Source organism: Acanthopagrus latus, chromosome 2 (assembly GCF_904848185.1).
Source record: "Acanthopagrus latus isolate v.2019 chromosome 2, fAcaLat1.1, whole genome shotgun sequence".
Classification (NCBI taxonomy): Eukaryota; Metazoa; Chordata; class Actinopteri; order Spariformes; family Sparidae; genus Acanthopagrus; species Acanthopagrus latus.
The window spans coordinates 18,930,021-18,946,788 of NC_051040.1; the positions used below are offsets into that span (position 1 = coordinate 18,930,021).

General features: G+C 43.1%; 1 protein-coding gene across 1 annotated transcript in view; it reads left to right on the plus strand.

The window, feature by feature from the left end:
- Window positions 1-16,768, plus strand: part of dner (delta/notch-like EGF repeat containing) — a 51,832-nt gene that overhangs the window by 25,314 nt on the left and 9,750 nt on the right. The window contains exons 2-7 of the mRNA XM_037085966.1: window positions 2,053-2,397; window positions 2,500-2,597; window positions 7,640-7,803; window positions 10,258-10,406; window positions 10,635-10,788; window positions 12,798-12,911. Of these exons, the coding sequence (XP_036941861.1) occupies window positions 2,053-2,397; window positions 2,500-2,597; window positions 7,640-7,803; window positions 10,258-10,406; window positions 10,635-10,788; window positions 12,798-12,911 (1,024 nt within the window). The remainder of the gene's footprint in view (window positions 1-2,052; window positions 2,398-2,499; window positions 2,598-7,639; window positions 7,804-10,257; window positions 10,407-10,634; window positions 10,789-12,797; window positions 12,912-16,768) is intronic.

A 16,768-nucleotide genomic window follows, 5' to 3' on the forward strand; every position in this document is an offset into this window, starting at 1 on the left:
CATATTGAATCTCTGACAGACCTACAGTACAGTTTATGATATAAATCATCTAAATATAATAATAATCTAGATAAAAAAATGTAATTGATACAACTACAACACCCACTGGCATTCAATCAAACACTGAGCCGACTTGTTTATCTTGGTTTAAATTATAGGAATTATTATAGGAAACATTTGAGATAATGTAAGCATGTAACGCACATATGATATCTTTACAGGGTGATCGCTTCATCAATTGCTTGGCCAACAAACCTTAATTAAGTCAGTGTACAGTGATTAGAAATGGACAAAAGCAGCAAACCTTTACTGGTGACCTGAATGGTCTACAGTTTTGCTTGATAAATCACTTAAACCACAATTAAAAACATTGTTAATTGTCACACAATTGTCACACAGTGCTACTATCAGAAGAATCTAATCACATGGAATTAGCTGAGCCATAAATCCTATTTTTTGAAAATGATAAAAATTAATTTACTGAGATTTTAGTTTGCGGTGATGTTGAACTGGACTGCATCACACAGAGGTATTTAAAATTGCTTTGCCTACTTTGCCTACCTACTTTTACAAACATGAGAGTGGAAACACATTTCTATATGATGCAGTCCATTAAAACAGCGCTAACTGACCTCTGTTGTGAATTTAGAGTTAAATTACCTGTACCTAATAAAGTGGCCATGGAGGGTTTAAAGCAAAACAACACAACACAGGAGATATCATCTGCTAATGGATACAGAAAATGTTGCATTTATTGTTACTGGGATAACTGTGCCACTGTGTTTGTGCTGCGGACTTCAGATCGTACAGTTTTGCCCTTTCATCAGACCCGTTGTGTTGCTCTCTGTGCCTTGTTCAAGAACACTCTGTACAGCCCGGGTGGAGACTGTTAGGGTGCAAAAGAAACCAGGACTGACAGATGAAAAAGGTCACGAGCTGGACTCTTAATTCCTCCTCCAACCCAGACAAGCACACGCTGCTGCCCTGAGGTTGATAAACTCAATCCCTGGTGGAGATAAGAGCAGCAGACTGTGTGCGGTGGCCTGCTGGGACTGTTGGGACTGCTGTTCCTCACAGCAGAGAGAGAGTTTCATAGAGGCGTCGCGAGTAAAAAAGAGAGAAAAAACCTGAGAGAGATTAGCACTAATGAGCTGAGACTCGGTCGTGGAGAGCGGACTGTTAATGACGCAGCCTCTCACTCTCACACACTCGCATGTACGTTCACATGCACGTAGCATGCGCAAGGGGATCTGGTACCAGCATCGCTACCATCCTTCTGTTCCCCCTCTCTGTTGTTTCTCTCTGTCTTTTTATTCAAACTCTTATCTGAACGCATTTGAATGCTGGAGCCGAAGATACCTGAGGCTGCTTTGGAGAATTTGCCAAAAAATAAGAGGCTACAGGATTATAGAGGTTTCTTAAAGACTAAGAAGGCTCCGAAAAGCCAAGCAAAAGGCAACACGGTGTCAGGCAGTAAGCTCCGTAAGCTAGGCTCTGTCCTCTTTCACCTTCAATAGCTATACCGGAATGTTTTCCTCCAAATATGATCAATTATTGATGGGGGAAACCAGCATGAAGGAGGCTGTCAGGACGCATTTTTTTCATTGGCGCATGACGAGGGAAGCCATGTTTGTGCGCGTGCGTGTGCAGGTGTGAGCACATCCATACTGTAGAGGGGGAGGATGGAGCCAAAGAGGGAAAGATGCAAACCCGGGACAATTTTTAAACAAGAGTCAAAATGTGTTAAAATACAAGGACGGAGCCGAGGAAAAGGAAGCTGAGTCAGAGAGCTGTAAAAGAAGTTGCTGAGGTGCATAAAAAGAGGGAAATGATCACTAGGAGTTTGAACCACTTCTACACTTTCCCAGTGGGGAGAGTCCCAGGTTGACATTGTGAGCTGTCATTGTAAAAAGGTGACAAAGGAAAAGGTGCTGAGACAGAGTCGAGGACAGCAGTGCAGCTGGTGAAAAAACACACTTAGATAATCATGTTTTGTTCCTTTTCTCTCTCTGACTCCTCCTGTTTTTATTTATTTTTCTCTGTTATTTTCAGTTTTTCACAGACCCGTGTGCCAGCAGCCCCTGTCTCCATGGAAACTGCAGCCGGAGCGAGAGCGGGGAGGAGAGGGAGCCGGCCTACACCTGCGAGTGCACCGAGGGCTACGAGGGGGAGAGGTGCGATCAGATCCTATTGGACCTGCCGGCCGCGGACTGGGACCCCTCTACCCCCTCCGCTCCCGAGCTGGCCACCCCCGTCGCCTCCACCACCGCAGCCGCCACTCAGCCACCGCCGCAGCCAACCACGGTCCCCTCCACCACGCTGGCGCCTCCCACCCTGCAGCCATGGCAACCCAAACCTGGCCAGAGGCTGCTGGTGGTGCCATGGGAGGCAGACAGGGTGAGATAAGTCCCACAGTGAATTCAGGCTCCTGTGGGTTTTATCTCTGAAATGTACAAAGACCTTACATGTTGTGTGTGTGTGTGTGTGTGTGTGCTTCAGGTGACGGAGGGTCTGCACTGTGTGAGCCCTGAGCTATGTGAGCTGACATCAGGAACTCTGACTCTGTCTCTGGAGGTGCCCGAAGAGACGACCGTAAAGTAAGAGGAACATTAAGCACCTTTTATGAGTGACTGCCGTCCCCGTAGAGCACGGCCGGATTAACCAGCCAGGGCCCAAAATGTCGCTGTAGGCTCCCAGTTATGCCCAGTTTCTCTCACTCTCCTTACATTTTATCTGCCCTGTTGCCTTTAAGTACCCATCGGTTACAGTTTTCATGGCAGACTACAGATGGCAGCTTCCTTATATTTGGGATTTAAGGAGCCAGAAACCAACTTATGCTACTAAACTCTATGTAAGCATGTTATCAGCTGAAATGATATGGGTATCACAACCATCTTTCTTTCTTTCTTTCTTTCTTTCTTTCTTTCTTTCTTTCTTTCTTTCTTTCTTTCTGTCTCTGAATCATAAGGTTGTTGTATTTATCTGATGTCTTCAGTTATTAGTCTCTTCACAAATTTAGAAAAATAAAACTCGTATAATCAACAAATAAGGGTTACATTCTAAATACTCATGCTAGCAGTACAAATAAAGTAGTAGCAATTAGCTCGACATTTGTTTCACATGAATGCATCAGTAATTATTTTTCCACATTGTTATGTCACCGCTTTAAAATCTGAACACTTTGTCGGCCACCTACTTATTACCACGGTGGTTAGATTTGAATGGCAACCCTTGTGCCAAAAAAAAAAAAAAAAAAAACCCTACGAAAATCATTAAAAAGTGAATATTTGATCATTAAAGGCTGGATGCCTTTTTAGTCTACTTCAGTATTTGTTACAGTAAATGGTCCACTGACACAGGCGTTATCACTTGTGTGCCTGATTGGCGCACTTCTCTGGACTGTGTGGGTGTGTACAGACTGTGCCTGATGGACATATTTTGTTAGTTTTCTTGAACTTCTTGAGGGTTACGTCTGTATCATTTCTTTTATCAAGTGGAAAAGCTCCAACCTGAGCAGAGCCGTAATCAGCCAGAAGAAGTGAAAACACCCGTTTAGGTATGCAGTGCTTTTTTTAAAGAGAAAAGCAACGTGAACACTAAATGAAAATCTCTATATTTTTCTCACCTCATGTGGATTAAGTCCTTACCTCTATTCTGTTGTGTTAAGTGTCAACACTTCTGTAGTTCTTTCACCAAACGGGAGTTAAGGTTATTTTCCACCTCAGCTGCTTTAATTACAGTCCGACAGATATAATGGGAATGCAGGCTTACCTCCCTGATATAGAGGTGCACACAGGATGTGGTTACAGGTGCAGCAGACATGAAACTTTCAACCAGAAGTGGTCAGTGATACATTGGTGTTCAGCTTGGCGTTAAATAAGGACACAAACAAGCAGACTCTAACCCCGAAACTGCTTTAATTAATCAAATTCAGCCTGCTTTTTGGCTGCTGATCAACAAGAATAACAACAAAGCATGCTGCACAGAGTAAAGTCTGCATAATCACCGCAAAGCAAAAAAAAAAAGAAAAAAAAGAACCCACAATAGAATCTTCTTCGCGCAGCATTTTATTTGCATACTTTCCATGCAGCAACTTTTCAAAGCAACACAACACAGCTTGCGTCTTTTGTAACTAATCACCCTGCATTTGACTGACCCACCTCTGGGACCCGAGACTCTGTATCACCTGTAGTACACCACTCCAGGTGTATTCCATCTTCTCGGAGCGTGTTTACCCATAAACAATGGCTCGGTAAATAAGGGTCAATGAATAATGCAGAGGCGGTCGGTCAAGGTGATCGCGCGGCGCCCTCGATGTTGCCCCTCATTGTGGATGTGAGGCACGACTCAGGGCCCTCATCACCATCGCAGACTGGGAGCTGCGAGGTAATCAACCGCTGCTGCTTTGTTTTCATACTGTATAATTACACGCGACACCTGAGCGCAGTGAAGGACACTTAGATCACAGGCGCACATGCAACACTTGGAAATGAAGCGGTGATCCAAAAGTGACATCGCTCTCAGAGAAGCTGATGACAATGTAATAAAGATCTTGTGCGCCAGAGGGGCTGAAGAAAGAGAGAGAGGGGTTGTCATATCACTGTAGACCCTCCCTATGTGCCAACAATTACACATACAAGCGCTTTACGTAACAACATCAGCAATGCTGACACAGAGCTTTACTCATGAGAATATCAACCGTTTTACATAATACTTTCATTAATACAATCGCTTTGTAACAATAATGAATTAAGTTCTGGACTGACCGGCCACAACATCAACTTTAATGAATTTGGCAAATGAGATGACAACAAAATATATGTGAAGCTTCTTCTTCTACTAACACATTTCAAAAAATGGTTCGTCATTTTAGATAACTCCCCCTTTGATATGTCAAATAGCACATTTCAGCTTGAAGAAGAAGTCTATTCCCCAGATATCTGAGCTCCTCATGTCGTCCCTCAGGCTGAGCCCAGACACCCTGCAAAGGAAAACTCATTTCAGCTGCTGCTTGCCTGTCCACCATCTTATTATTCCGCTCACGGCCTCTCCTTCAGGCTCAGCTCCCTCTTAACCTTAAAATTTGGGGCCGATCCACCTACGACGCTCAATCTTGCCCTTGACCTAAAATATATCCTCTTATGTCCTGAGCTGTGCCAGGCAGGACTCTTCTCGTCTGAAGGCAGCTCAAGTATGGAGCAACATATGTTTTCTCCTTTATAGCTCTAAATTGTCTTTTTTTATAAAAAAAAACTAAACAAAAAAACAAAAACACATCTTGAGTATTTGCTTTAGTTAAGATGCATAAAAAACAGGTGCGTAGGGCAGGTTTGGTTCTGATGTTTCATTTTCCAAATCAAAGAGTTTACGGTTAACGCTCCTGTGTGTTTCCACTTTAATTTAGCACACATAATGAATCATTCTGATATTATTTTTCACTGTCATTTCTCTTTGTATGAAAGATACTGTCGAGGAAATGAAAATATTAGTTCTCGTCAGTTAAAACAGGAGCACAAAGGCATGGGCTGAGAGGATAATCACCAATTTGTAATTTGTGTTTTTTAATATGAGAATGATTATTTCAGGTGTGGGAGTGAGGTTAGAGAGGGGCTTGGAAGCATTTAAGCGGTGAGGAGCCTCATTGAAACAGCACCTCTCTCACAGCACTGGGCGACGGGGTTTTAATTCTGCCCGACTGTCTCTCTTTCAAGAGGACTTCTCTCATTGTGGCTGCTCAGCTCCTCTTCAGCAGGCAGGCAGTGTGTTGAAGTCATGAGCTTAATCACCACCATCCTTTCATACATCCTTTATTTAACATTAGCCTCAACATTTATTTGTTATATGTGATCTTTCCTTACTTAGACGTACCCAGTGTGAGCCATATCAGAGGTATTGTTATATATAATATCAGAATATTTGCCAAAGTAAACACCCTTCACCATTCCTTTGACAACCTGAGGGTCGGCACTTGAAAGGTGTCATCCCATGGTAAGCATTAATATGGTCTAATATGGTCTATCCTGGCTATCTGGCCAACCCACTGAGTAAATGTTGGCAATAATGGCAATAAGTTTCATATATGTTGAGAGTTTGTATTTATGTTGCAATCTTATGCTCCTTTGGGTTCATCTTGTGACAATGCAGAGCTAATGATCTGGTTAGGTTAAGGCACAAAAAACACATGGCTAGGGTCAGAAAAAGATCATGTCATATTTGATCATTGATCATTTGACATTTTTATGATTGGCATAAAAACCTTATTTTGGTGGCCTGAGAACTGGCTGGAGATGTCCTGAGGTCTCCTTAAAAATAGCTGGTGGTTTCAAGGCTGCAAATGTTGGAACGTAGTCTGGAGTTTATAAAGTCAGGTTGTAACCAGTAATGTGATGACATGTTTTGTAGCCAATAACACATACAAATATGAACATATAGGTGGTTCATTGCCAGCATTTTATCCTGGCGACCGGGCTGATCTGCCCATTTAAGTGCCGTATGTCTGATCGTTCCTTCAAGTCAAATAATTCCTCATATGCAGATGTCAAACAGATTGATTCCCAATATGATCGTATGCTACATATTTGCAAAGTTAAACAAGTCAACGTTGACTTTTGCTTTCACATGGAGTACAATCAGTGGTCATCCATCACAACCTCACCTATACGAAGGCTCTGTTGCTCTTTGTACTACATCACCTGACATCCTCCTTTGCTCCTTTCTTAATTATTATGGTCACTAAAGTTTGCTGCCTCACAATAAACATAAGTATGGGATGAGGACAGGCTGTCATGGCAGTCTGTGTTTCTCCCAGTGATGTATATTGGTGTAAAGCTAAGGGCATTACCTTGCAACATCATTAAAAGGGTCATCATTGAAAGGTACAGTATCAAATCAAAATGAGTCACATTCAAATATCAAGTGTCCATTTATCTCTCGCTCTTACTTGTCTCTATCCACATTGAACGTTTTTCTCACTTTGATAAAAATTGTCTGAGGTCCTGATGAAAGATAGACCTCGACCTCGCTGGCTGTATTTCACATGCCCGTTCAACATTCCCCCTGCTGAGTCAGACCAGTGGCAGCCATTACTCACCACCTGACCATGATGCCCGATTGGGAGTAACCAACAGAAAGACTTTCATTTAATCATTAGTCCTGGGTTCAGGCACAGGGCAAAGGGTCCCTCAGACTGCCAAAGAATGGAGAATGGAGGGTGATATTTTATTTTTAAGCTTCTTACTTTGAATAAAATAAGGATTAGAAAAAGTAGAGAATACATAGAGGATTAGCTCATTCATCTTATCTTTAATGCTGGTTTAGAAATGTCTTGCAAGATGAACGCAGTGTTCACTGGATGTAGAAAATAATAAGGGCGCAGCGTGTGAATTGAGCTCTCATGATTTTGTGAATTCAATATATTTCTGTGGGTGCCATCCATTATTTAAACTGAATAATACAAACCTGCAGTACAAAAGCCGAGCGAGCAGCTGAGACTTGTCACCAATTAAAAAGGGATGACGGCAATCGGTAGAAACTTGCGGTCCAGGCCCACCCGATAATCAGATTCTCTTTATGATTCTTCTTCCCGCTCTGTCCGCCTCATCCACCATCCTCTCGTCCCCTGCTTTGTCTCTCCAACTAGGCTGGTGGTGAATGCCACTGGAGCGCCTGTGCTGTGGCGCGTGAATGAAGAGGGCTTCCTGCACTCCTCCATTGTGAACGGCACCACATTGTATTTCCTGCAGGCCGCCGATGGACTGGTGGTGCCGGATCAGTTGCTGCCCATGGGACAGAACTACTTCCTCAGTAAGATGCCTCCAATGTTCTAATGTATGTAACTATCGGGTCTACTTTATCGTATTGTACACAAGGGGGTAAGAGACCTTATCCTTCAAAATCTTAGCCACACCCGTTGTTAGGTCTCACCACTGTAACTGCAAATAAACAACAATCAAATAACTCAGAAAGAGTTGACTGAGGTACGTCCTTCACTCTACAGCCATCTTGGCATCATCCCCGGGAAGGTCATTTCTGGTTAACAAGGGCAGGCAACCATGCTGAATGAGGGAGAGAGAGCCAGAACTACACTTTCAGTGGTCAGAGAGACAAAAAAAAAAACATGCACATACAGAATCTATACGTGTCTATACATCTATAGAATCAGAAAAAAAATTGAATAAAATCAATGCTCGAAAATTTTGTGACTTTTGCCAAAAATAAGGTTTAAGACGCCTTTTTCCCCACACGGACTTCAACTACACATCTGCATCATTTAGCTTCTTTTAAATCCTTAGTGCCATGGCGCAGTATCATTTTAACTACACTTATTATATTATTTATTATATCCTATTCATGATGTGTTTGCTCAACAACCACAGGGAGGCTAAACAGAGAACATTTTGAAGTACCTCCAGATAGCTCATTTACAACTGAGCCCCTCCCCCCCCAAAAAACATCCGAGGATTAATGAATTTAAATAAATTGTCTTTATAGCTTTTATTCCCAACACGTCATTGGGGAGAATCGCATATTTGCATATATGAGGCCGGGTATTGTATTTGCATATTTAAAAAAAGGGGAGTTATGTATGTGGGTATTCCATCTGTAGTCTAATACTGAGCCTCACACACGAGGGCATGCTCACAGGGATTTTGTGAAACAGTACACATCGTGCCAAAAAGGTGGTGTGAGCTGCAGTTGGTGCTGGAGGGGGCTAATTGGAGTCTCACTCGTGGACTGAAGGGCTGGCTGACCTCCGTGTGTGTTCAACATACCTGATGCTGTTTCACTACGCTGCCTGTCTGTTGACCTTGACGCGTCTGCTAACTCTGAGGCAACGCAGCCTCCGCTTCCTCTTCAAGGAAGAGAGAGAGAGAGAGAGAGAGCCAGAGAGAGACCGGGGCAGATGACATTGGGGAGTTAAATCAGAGGGGAGGAAGGATAACGGAGGGTGGGAGAGAGACAGATAAGGAGGGAGAAAGATAGGAAAAAGAAAGAGATCGCAAAGGGATTAGAGGAGAGGAAGAAAGATGCATAAGGAGGGATGAGTGAAGGTCAAACTCCGAGAGGAAGGCGAAGACGCATGCATCAGTGAGGAGGGAGGAGCAGTGACATTGCGTTTCCCCTCCTCACACGTCACTGTTTAGTGAATGCTGGCAATGTGCTTTCACAATCTGAGCGAGCAGTGACTGTGCAGGTCCAACTTTCGATGTCATTGGGCTGATGAACATTTGGCGAGGGATGACGGAGAGGCACGAGTTGGTTCATGGGGCCCTCTGATTGGCTTTCGCGGCTTGCGTCATCAGTGTCTCATCATTGATGGACATGCAGCCCATTGGCTCAGGTCGGCCTCTAAAAAATGGCAGTTAATATTCACCATGAGGCTATTTTTATCCTAGCGCCCGTGTAGCTGTCAGCTTTGATTGAAGATATAATAAGAGATGTTCTGAACTTCTAGACCCAGAGAGACAAGATGGAGACGGAGGGGCATAAGCTCTATTTTGGTCTCAATGAAGAAATGCCTGCATCACTTCTCTTCTTCACACTTTCAGCCACAGCTTATTATGTCTTCTGTTGGCAGCTACGGTGTACTTTACAGACAAGGAATCATTTTATATCCTTCCTACAACATTTGGTTGCAAGAGTAGGAATCTACAGCATTGCTAGCATCTCTGGGAGGAGGCAATACCAACAGGTGGGCCACACTGGCTACTGTTAGGCTGACGTCAGCTAAATCCTCGCTGATTATCAACATTGTCCAAATAAGGCTACTAACATTCATATGTCTAGCAGGTATAAAATATCTGACATGTTCACCAAGTTTAGCATGTTAGCATGCTTATTAGCACTGAACACAAAGTAAATGTGAGACTGATGGGAATGTCATTAGTTTATCAGTTATTTCGACATAAACCAAAGTAATGGCGATAGATTTAAAGTCACTGAGTCACCAGTGTTGTGACAGTTTATCATGAGAGGGGCCAAAATGTTTCCTACCACTTCTTCTCATAGCTGTGAGAACTACAAATTACAGAAACGTCATTTAGGTCGAGCAGAGTTTATCCTCTGAAGACCATGAATGCAAAATCTTACAGCAATGTTGCTGACCAAACAACTGACGGACATTAGAATCCTCAGAGCCGCCAGCATGGCTGAAAATGAAGTAGCCTGCCTAACTCCTACGTACCAATTTCATGACAAATCAATAACCACAAAAGGCTACATGAATCGTATTTAAAACCTTGAACTTGTCTGTTGTAGGTGTTTTGCGCGTGGGCTCCCCCACAGCCCCGGAGGTCACCCTGCGTCTCAGCCTGATGGTGAAGGCCAGCAGCTGCGTGGAGCCGGGCAGCAGCTTCAGTGACCCTCAGTGCTCCGGGAAAGGCAAATGTATCACACAGGCCTCTGAGGTGAGAAAGAGCAGATACCAAAGCATCAAAGCGCTGAGTGTTCACTATCATCAAAACAACATTGTGAATAAAGCTACAAGAAAAACCCTGCTGTACTAATTTATACATGAATAGGAAATCTTGCGGACGAGATTCTCCTCTGTTGATCCCCCACTGCTCGTCCCTGTCTCCCGCTGTTTCCCCTTCAAGGCTTGTTGAAATGACGTGTGACATTTTGTGTTCTTGCAGAGCACCTTCTTTTGCGAGTGCGAGGACAGCTACACCGGAATCTTCTGTGAGGAGTTTGACGCGTGCCACCGCAGACCTTGTCGCAACAACGGCACCTGCAGCGACGTCAGGCAGGGGGGTGAAGGACGCAACTTCACCTGCGCATGCCCTCCAGGTGTGTGTGTCCATGTGTGCATCGTAACTCTGAACTTTTAGGTCTGTTGGTGATATGGTGTTTCATATGTGTACAAGGCTTCCAGGAGACAGATTCTCACCATGATTATGTGGTCGTGGTTGTCCTGATGTGAGTTATGATGAGTATATGATTCAGTGAAAACTGAAACCCTCTCTTTTAAGGAAATCTATGAATTAGAACACGGGAATAGAGAGTGCACTGACCCTTCGATCTTGTCTGATTTATTTTAGGACAGGGACTTGGATAGACGGCCTCTGGTAGGAAGGTAAATGTCAGGGGTGACCACTGATTGCCTGTCACATCCCATTAGGGAATAGTGCTAACAAACCCAGTGTGCTCAGTTGATTAGAGGCGGCATTGTCAAATTTAGTTAAACTAGGTGGCTCAGGTCAGTGCCTCTGATGACATGATGACTTATTCAGGTCCCATATTAAGCTCATTTTTCAGGTTCATACTTTTAAATTGATTGTCGATCAGAAAATGTTTACTAGCTTTAATGTTTTAAAAAAGGATCTCTCTGAAAACATTAACCATCCCTGCAGCACCGCTATTCACCCTCTGCTCCTGTCTCTTTAATACCACCTTCCCAAACAAAAGCCTTGCTGTGATTGTTCCACTCTCACAAGCCTGAGCAGCCAGCTCCCCCAGGGTTTCGGCATTGGTTTTTGCAACTGCAGCCTTGCTCGGGTGTAGATGAGGGCGGGGACTGTATAGCTGTAACATCACAAGCTTACAGAAATCTGACAGCTTGTTTAAAGGCAGCTTCTGAACACAGCTGTGTGTTTTTTTTTTCCATGGATGATGGAGTGTTTTGACACATATGCTGTATATTTATAGCACCTAGTCCTGCTTGAGGATTAAATAGACATGCAATTCTCTTTCAACAATATGGGACCTTTGAATTTAACTTCTATATTGCTTTACTGTAGGACTCTACGGCGCCCCTTATGGGACACAGGGAAACGCAAAGGAAAAAAAATAGTTCTCTATTTTACCTCTATTTTGTGTTTGTTCTGTCACAGAGCATGGCCCAGAGCTATCATTTACACTTTCCTCTAGTTCCCCTAATCCCTGTGTTTAAGTGTGCATTCATAAGGAGGTTTAATCAGTTCTAGTGGCCCCAGAGCGCATGGCCATGTTTTTTTGACAATGATACAGCTGCCTGCTGTCAGAAGAAACCATGGCATCTTCTCAGGCGCATCATTGTACCCTCCCAGCTGGACGGCTCAAACCTTCCAGTGACAGGCCAGTGTTTGTGGCTTTTGGCCCCTGAACGGGAGCGCTCTGAAAGGTTAAGTTTACTTTAAAAGTAGATGCCGATGGCTCCTTTTTAAAGCACAGTTTCTGTACTAAGATCTGACACTATGCCCTCTGTCCCAAGTGTTAATTTCACTCCAGCTGTTGGTGGGTAGAAATTTGACTTTATATAGTTAAAGCATATTCTGCGGCCATTTTGTCATATTATTTTGTCCTGTTGTGAGGACTATTAACACCTGCGACTGAGGGTATGTTGGGGGATCTGTATACTCCTCCATGCATGACAGAGTGGACAATTTCCCTGTGTAAGAGGCAGTAGATTGAGCGCTTACACTCCCAAATAGCACATGCAGGTATGGGACTGTTAAAACCGCCTTGCATGCTATAAAGGGCTGATGAAGAGAACCAGAGGAAAGTGTAAATGAGAACACTAAAACAAACTGAGGAAACATAGTCTCATTGTTTGCTGCTACTCTTCTCCTAGGATTAATAAAATAATATAGTACAGATATTCCAACATTTACATGCAAATAATGAAACGCAATCTTTCATAAATTTTAATCAAATATTTTAAAAGCAAGTACAAATCAGCAACAACAAAATAGAACCTTTCATGTCATCGTAGCCGGCATTGTTTTCACTCTATTTACTTAAACACAGCACTTTCAGCTGCATTCCACCAAATGTAATGAAAGAAATCCGGTAGTCTGATTACAAACTGTGTCGCTCAGGTTATGAAGGGGAGCGCTGCCAGTTGCTGGTCGACCACTGTGTTTCTGAGCCCTGCAAAAACGGAGCCACTTGTTTCAGCAGCCTGGCCGGGCCCAGGTGCTACTGTCCCGAAGGTAGGAAACCAATCACTGCATGCTGGAGCTAATCTGTACGTGTGTGTGTGTGTGTGTGTGTGTGTGTGTGTGTGCATGTGTGCGTGCATGTTTGCTCAGAAGGAATGTGCCAGAAATACATTGTCGGTGTGCCCATAATAGAAGTGGCTGCACAGTCCACATCCGTTTTCTCATCTGTTTGTATTAAAGTATGAAGTCATTTCTTCTTCAGCGTGAAACGAAGAAATAAGAGATACAGATACGAAAATGAGTCTGAGTCTCACGATCATCTGAGCCCAAAGAGACAAAAAGAAAAAAAATACACATATAGAAAAGAAATGTGTATTTCCTGCAATAATGTGTGGATTTTGCAGCCGTTTGATTCCAGTTATTACATACTTGTCTTGTCTGCTTCGTGTTTAACAGTATCTGTGCCACTGAGATGCTTAATTTAAACCTTCCTCCTCTCGCCTAATTAGTCTTCATAGCCTCAGCGACCTGCATCATTCTCTGGGGAAACCCATGACCGCAAAACTTCTGCAGAAACAGCATTTCTCAACAAGAGCACGCTAGTTTGCTATTAACATACACCATGTAGGCACACGCACGTACACACACACACACACACACACACACACACACACACACACACACACACACACACACACACACACACACACACACACACACACACACACACACACACAGTGGCAATGGGATGGATCACACCAGCCTTTTAACATGTTCATATTTTAACCCATGACCGTTCAGTAGTCATTACTACATTATCACATTAGCAGTCCACGGTCGTGGGTAGTACCACACCTATTTACTACAAAACCACGACAGGTGTATCCAGGACCACATTTTAACATACACACACTTTCAGTGGGTGAACACATTACCAGCTGACTATGTCGTGACTGTATAACATCAGGTAACAATGGACTCAGGCGCATAGCTAAAGAAACAGTAGATGGATGTAAAACCTGGCGGGGAGGCTGTGTCATTGTTCCAGGTACAGCTCCCAGCGGTCAGTTCATTCCCGATCTGGATGCAGGGCTCGCTCACACTGCAACGCCTGACTGTACTGTTAATGTGCGGCTGCCAAAAAATAAAACGATTGCATGTATTTACATAAAATATGAGGAACAGTGGTTATGGTGGTGGTGAGAACTGTGCAGAGAGTGCTTTAAAAAATAATAAGATAATTGGACAATTTAAGGTAACTTAAATTTTTCGAAAACAAACCTGCCTGCATGTTTATTTACTGGTAGCAGCTGGTTAAATCAATCTGGAACGCAGCACTAGAACAGTTTTTCTGTTTAGTTAATATGTGGTTAGCTGTCCTACTGGGACACGCCAAAATATCTGCTGTGAAACAATGAAAAATATGAAAACATAACAATAATCCACAGCAACAAGGAGCAAAAGCAGTTTGGAATAGACTGTTTTTATTGGAATAAATACAGAAACATTTCAGGATGAGCAGGGAGAGCTGCAGATCAGGGAAAGAAAGGACTCCATGGGTAAATGAGAAATCCATAAACAAGGAAGCTTCAGCATTGGACAAGTGACCAATCAATAAACGGATGAATCAGAATGCCGAACAACACTCATGCACTCTTGTAGGAAAACACACTATGCATGAATAAATATTCTCATTTTCATAAAGCTGTTCTGTGACAGTGTGCATTGTGGAGAATTGGGGGTTTGCTAAATATTCATGACTACCAACAAACAGGATGATCTGGGATTGATTAAGCTTGCATGCGAATTTCACAAAATGCCAAAAAAAAAAAAAAAGATTTTGAAGAACAAGACAATTCAGAAAACACAACATTTAAAAAATATTATCCAAAAGGTGGGACAACACTTCCTAGTTGTGATTGGACAGAGGGATTCTTGGGACATTTTAAAGAGTTTCAAGGCTTGAAAGACGACATTAGAAACAGGATATGACAACGAGCGGTTGGCAGGGACTTTGGGTTCGATCCAATCAGAAACAAGAAGTGTTGTCTCACCTTTCCTGTAACCTGAGCTGTCACTTTTTGTGAAATGTAAGCTCACTCAAACGACCAAATAAACATGCACAGAGTACGGATTCTCATTTTGGCATGCTGGCTAGTGTTTGCAGTAATCTGCCATTCTTATCCATGAATTCCCTTCAAGTTTTCTTGAGGCGTTCCTGCACAGACACAAGCAATATAAATAAAATGATGGATGGCATGTCAAGGGTAGCAGCTGTCATCAGAGGCGCATCAACTCTGTGATCTCAAGTTGATCACAGAGCCACATCATAAAGGCAGCAGAGATGTTTAAAGTGGAAGTCGAAGATTTCTGGAAATGGCACCTGCCGTTACGTAAAAACTTATTCATTGTCCAACATTAGGCTGATGTATTCCGGTCATTATGATGCAAACTACTGCTGGATGAACGCGTCACTAACTGTGCGCTGCTTGTTATATTTTCTGGAAAAGTTACCACAGACACCCAGTGTACATCTTCGGTATTACAGCAAATCCAAGGGCTTTCATCAGCGGGGCAAAAGCTCAGTCATCCATATGTTCGCTCATTCGGCGACAGATAGTGACCAGTAACTAAAAGAGGAAAAGAAAAGCTGATTAGAAAAGGTGGAGACATCAGATGTACGCAAATGAATTGTTGGAGTAAAATGAGAAGTTATCTATTTAATTCACTGGAAAAAGCCAAACAGTGAGAGTTTAAGACCTGATCTACAGGTACACAGCTTGTTCCAAGTGCAGAGCACAGAAACTAAAAGCTGCTTCGCTTGCTGTGTTGTACTCCCTTCACACTGAACAAAAAAAGCCACTAACACCCACTTGCATCTGGCTTTTGTCTTTAAAGTGAACAACAGGTACAATCTGCATTCACTCTTGCGTCAAATGACTGTGCAGCCGTCACATGTGTTTATCGTCTCCAGCTCTGACTGGTGCTGCACATGTGCATCTCATGCCAGAGATGAGTGCCTTCATGAAAATGACAAAAAATGAACAGACCCCTGAAAAGAGGCCATTTTTAGTGGTTTTACTCGTGTTTAAAAAACCTGCACTAATGCACTAATTTTGATGGATTAAGTGGTAAAAGTGCACTGGAAGAGGTTATTGAAGTGGTCTGTAAAAGGTGTCCAGATCTGCTAGAACTTGTCCTCACACCCTCCCAGTGTGAACTAAACATTTCTCTAATGCAGGACAGCCTGTGCTTGCTCCCCATTTAATAATATCAGTCAGCGACGCTAGAAGGGTCACAAATATTATCATGTTTTATGGGAATCTGGCTCAGACAAGATTAGACCCTCGGACTCCAAAGACTGACATCAACAACACTTGTGTAGACGTGTAAAATTAAAAGGACATTGATGAAGTATCTGGGTCTCTGCTGTCCCTCCACCTTTCAGTTATCATAGTATGATTTTCATAGACGTGGCATGCGCTTTATCTTCCTCCCCTTCTCTCTCACACACGCAGTGATACGCGCTGACAGAGGAGGCAGCGTGAGAGTCAGTGCTTCGACTGCCTCCAGTCAGAATTAGCCGAGTGGGGGAGCTAAATTTAAACTGTTAACTGCTTTTAATGTTGGCAGGTTTGAATGCCAGCAGCAAGAATAAACAGACTCCTCTACATCTGCCAAGACTCATGTCATAATGGGTGTGTGTGCGTGTCTGTGTGTGTGTGTGTGTGTGTGTGTGTGGGGTTATGTTGCGATAGCAAAGGAAGAAAGAGAAAATTAAGCTCAAGATGTGGAGGTCCTTTAAATATTTTTTGAAATCACGTAAAGAAGCCAAACATAGAGGAAAGCAGGGGATTAAGCCATGACGGAACAAATACAAATCATAACATTTCATTTATGCAAGAGCT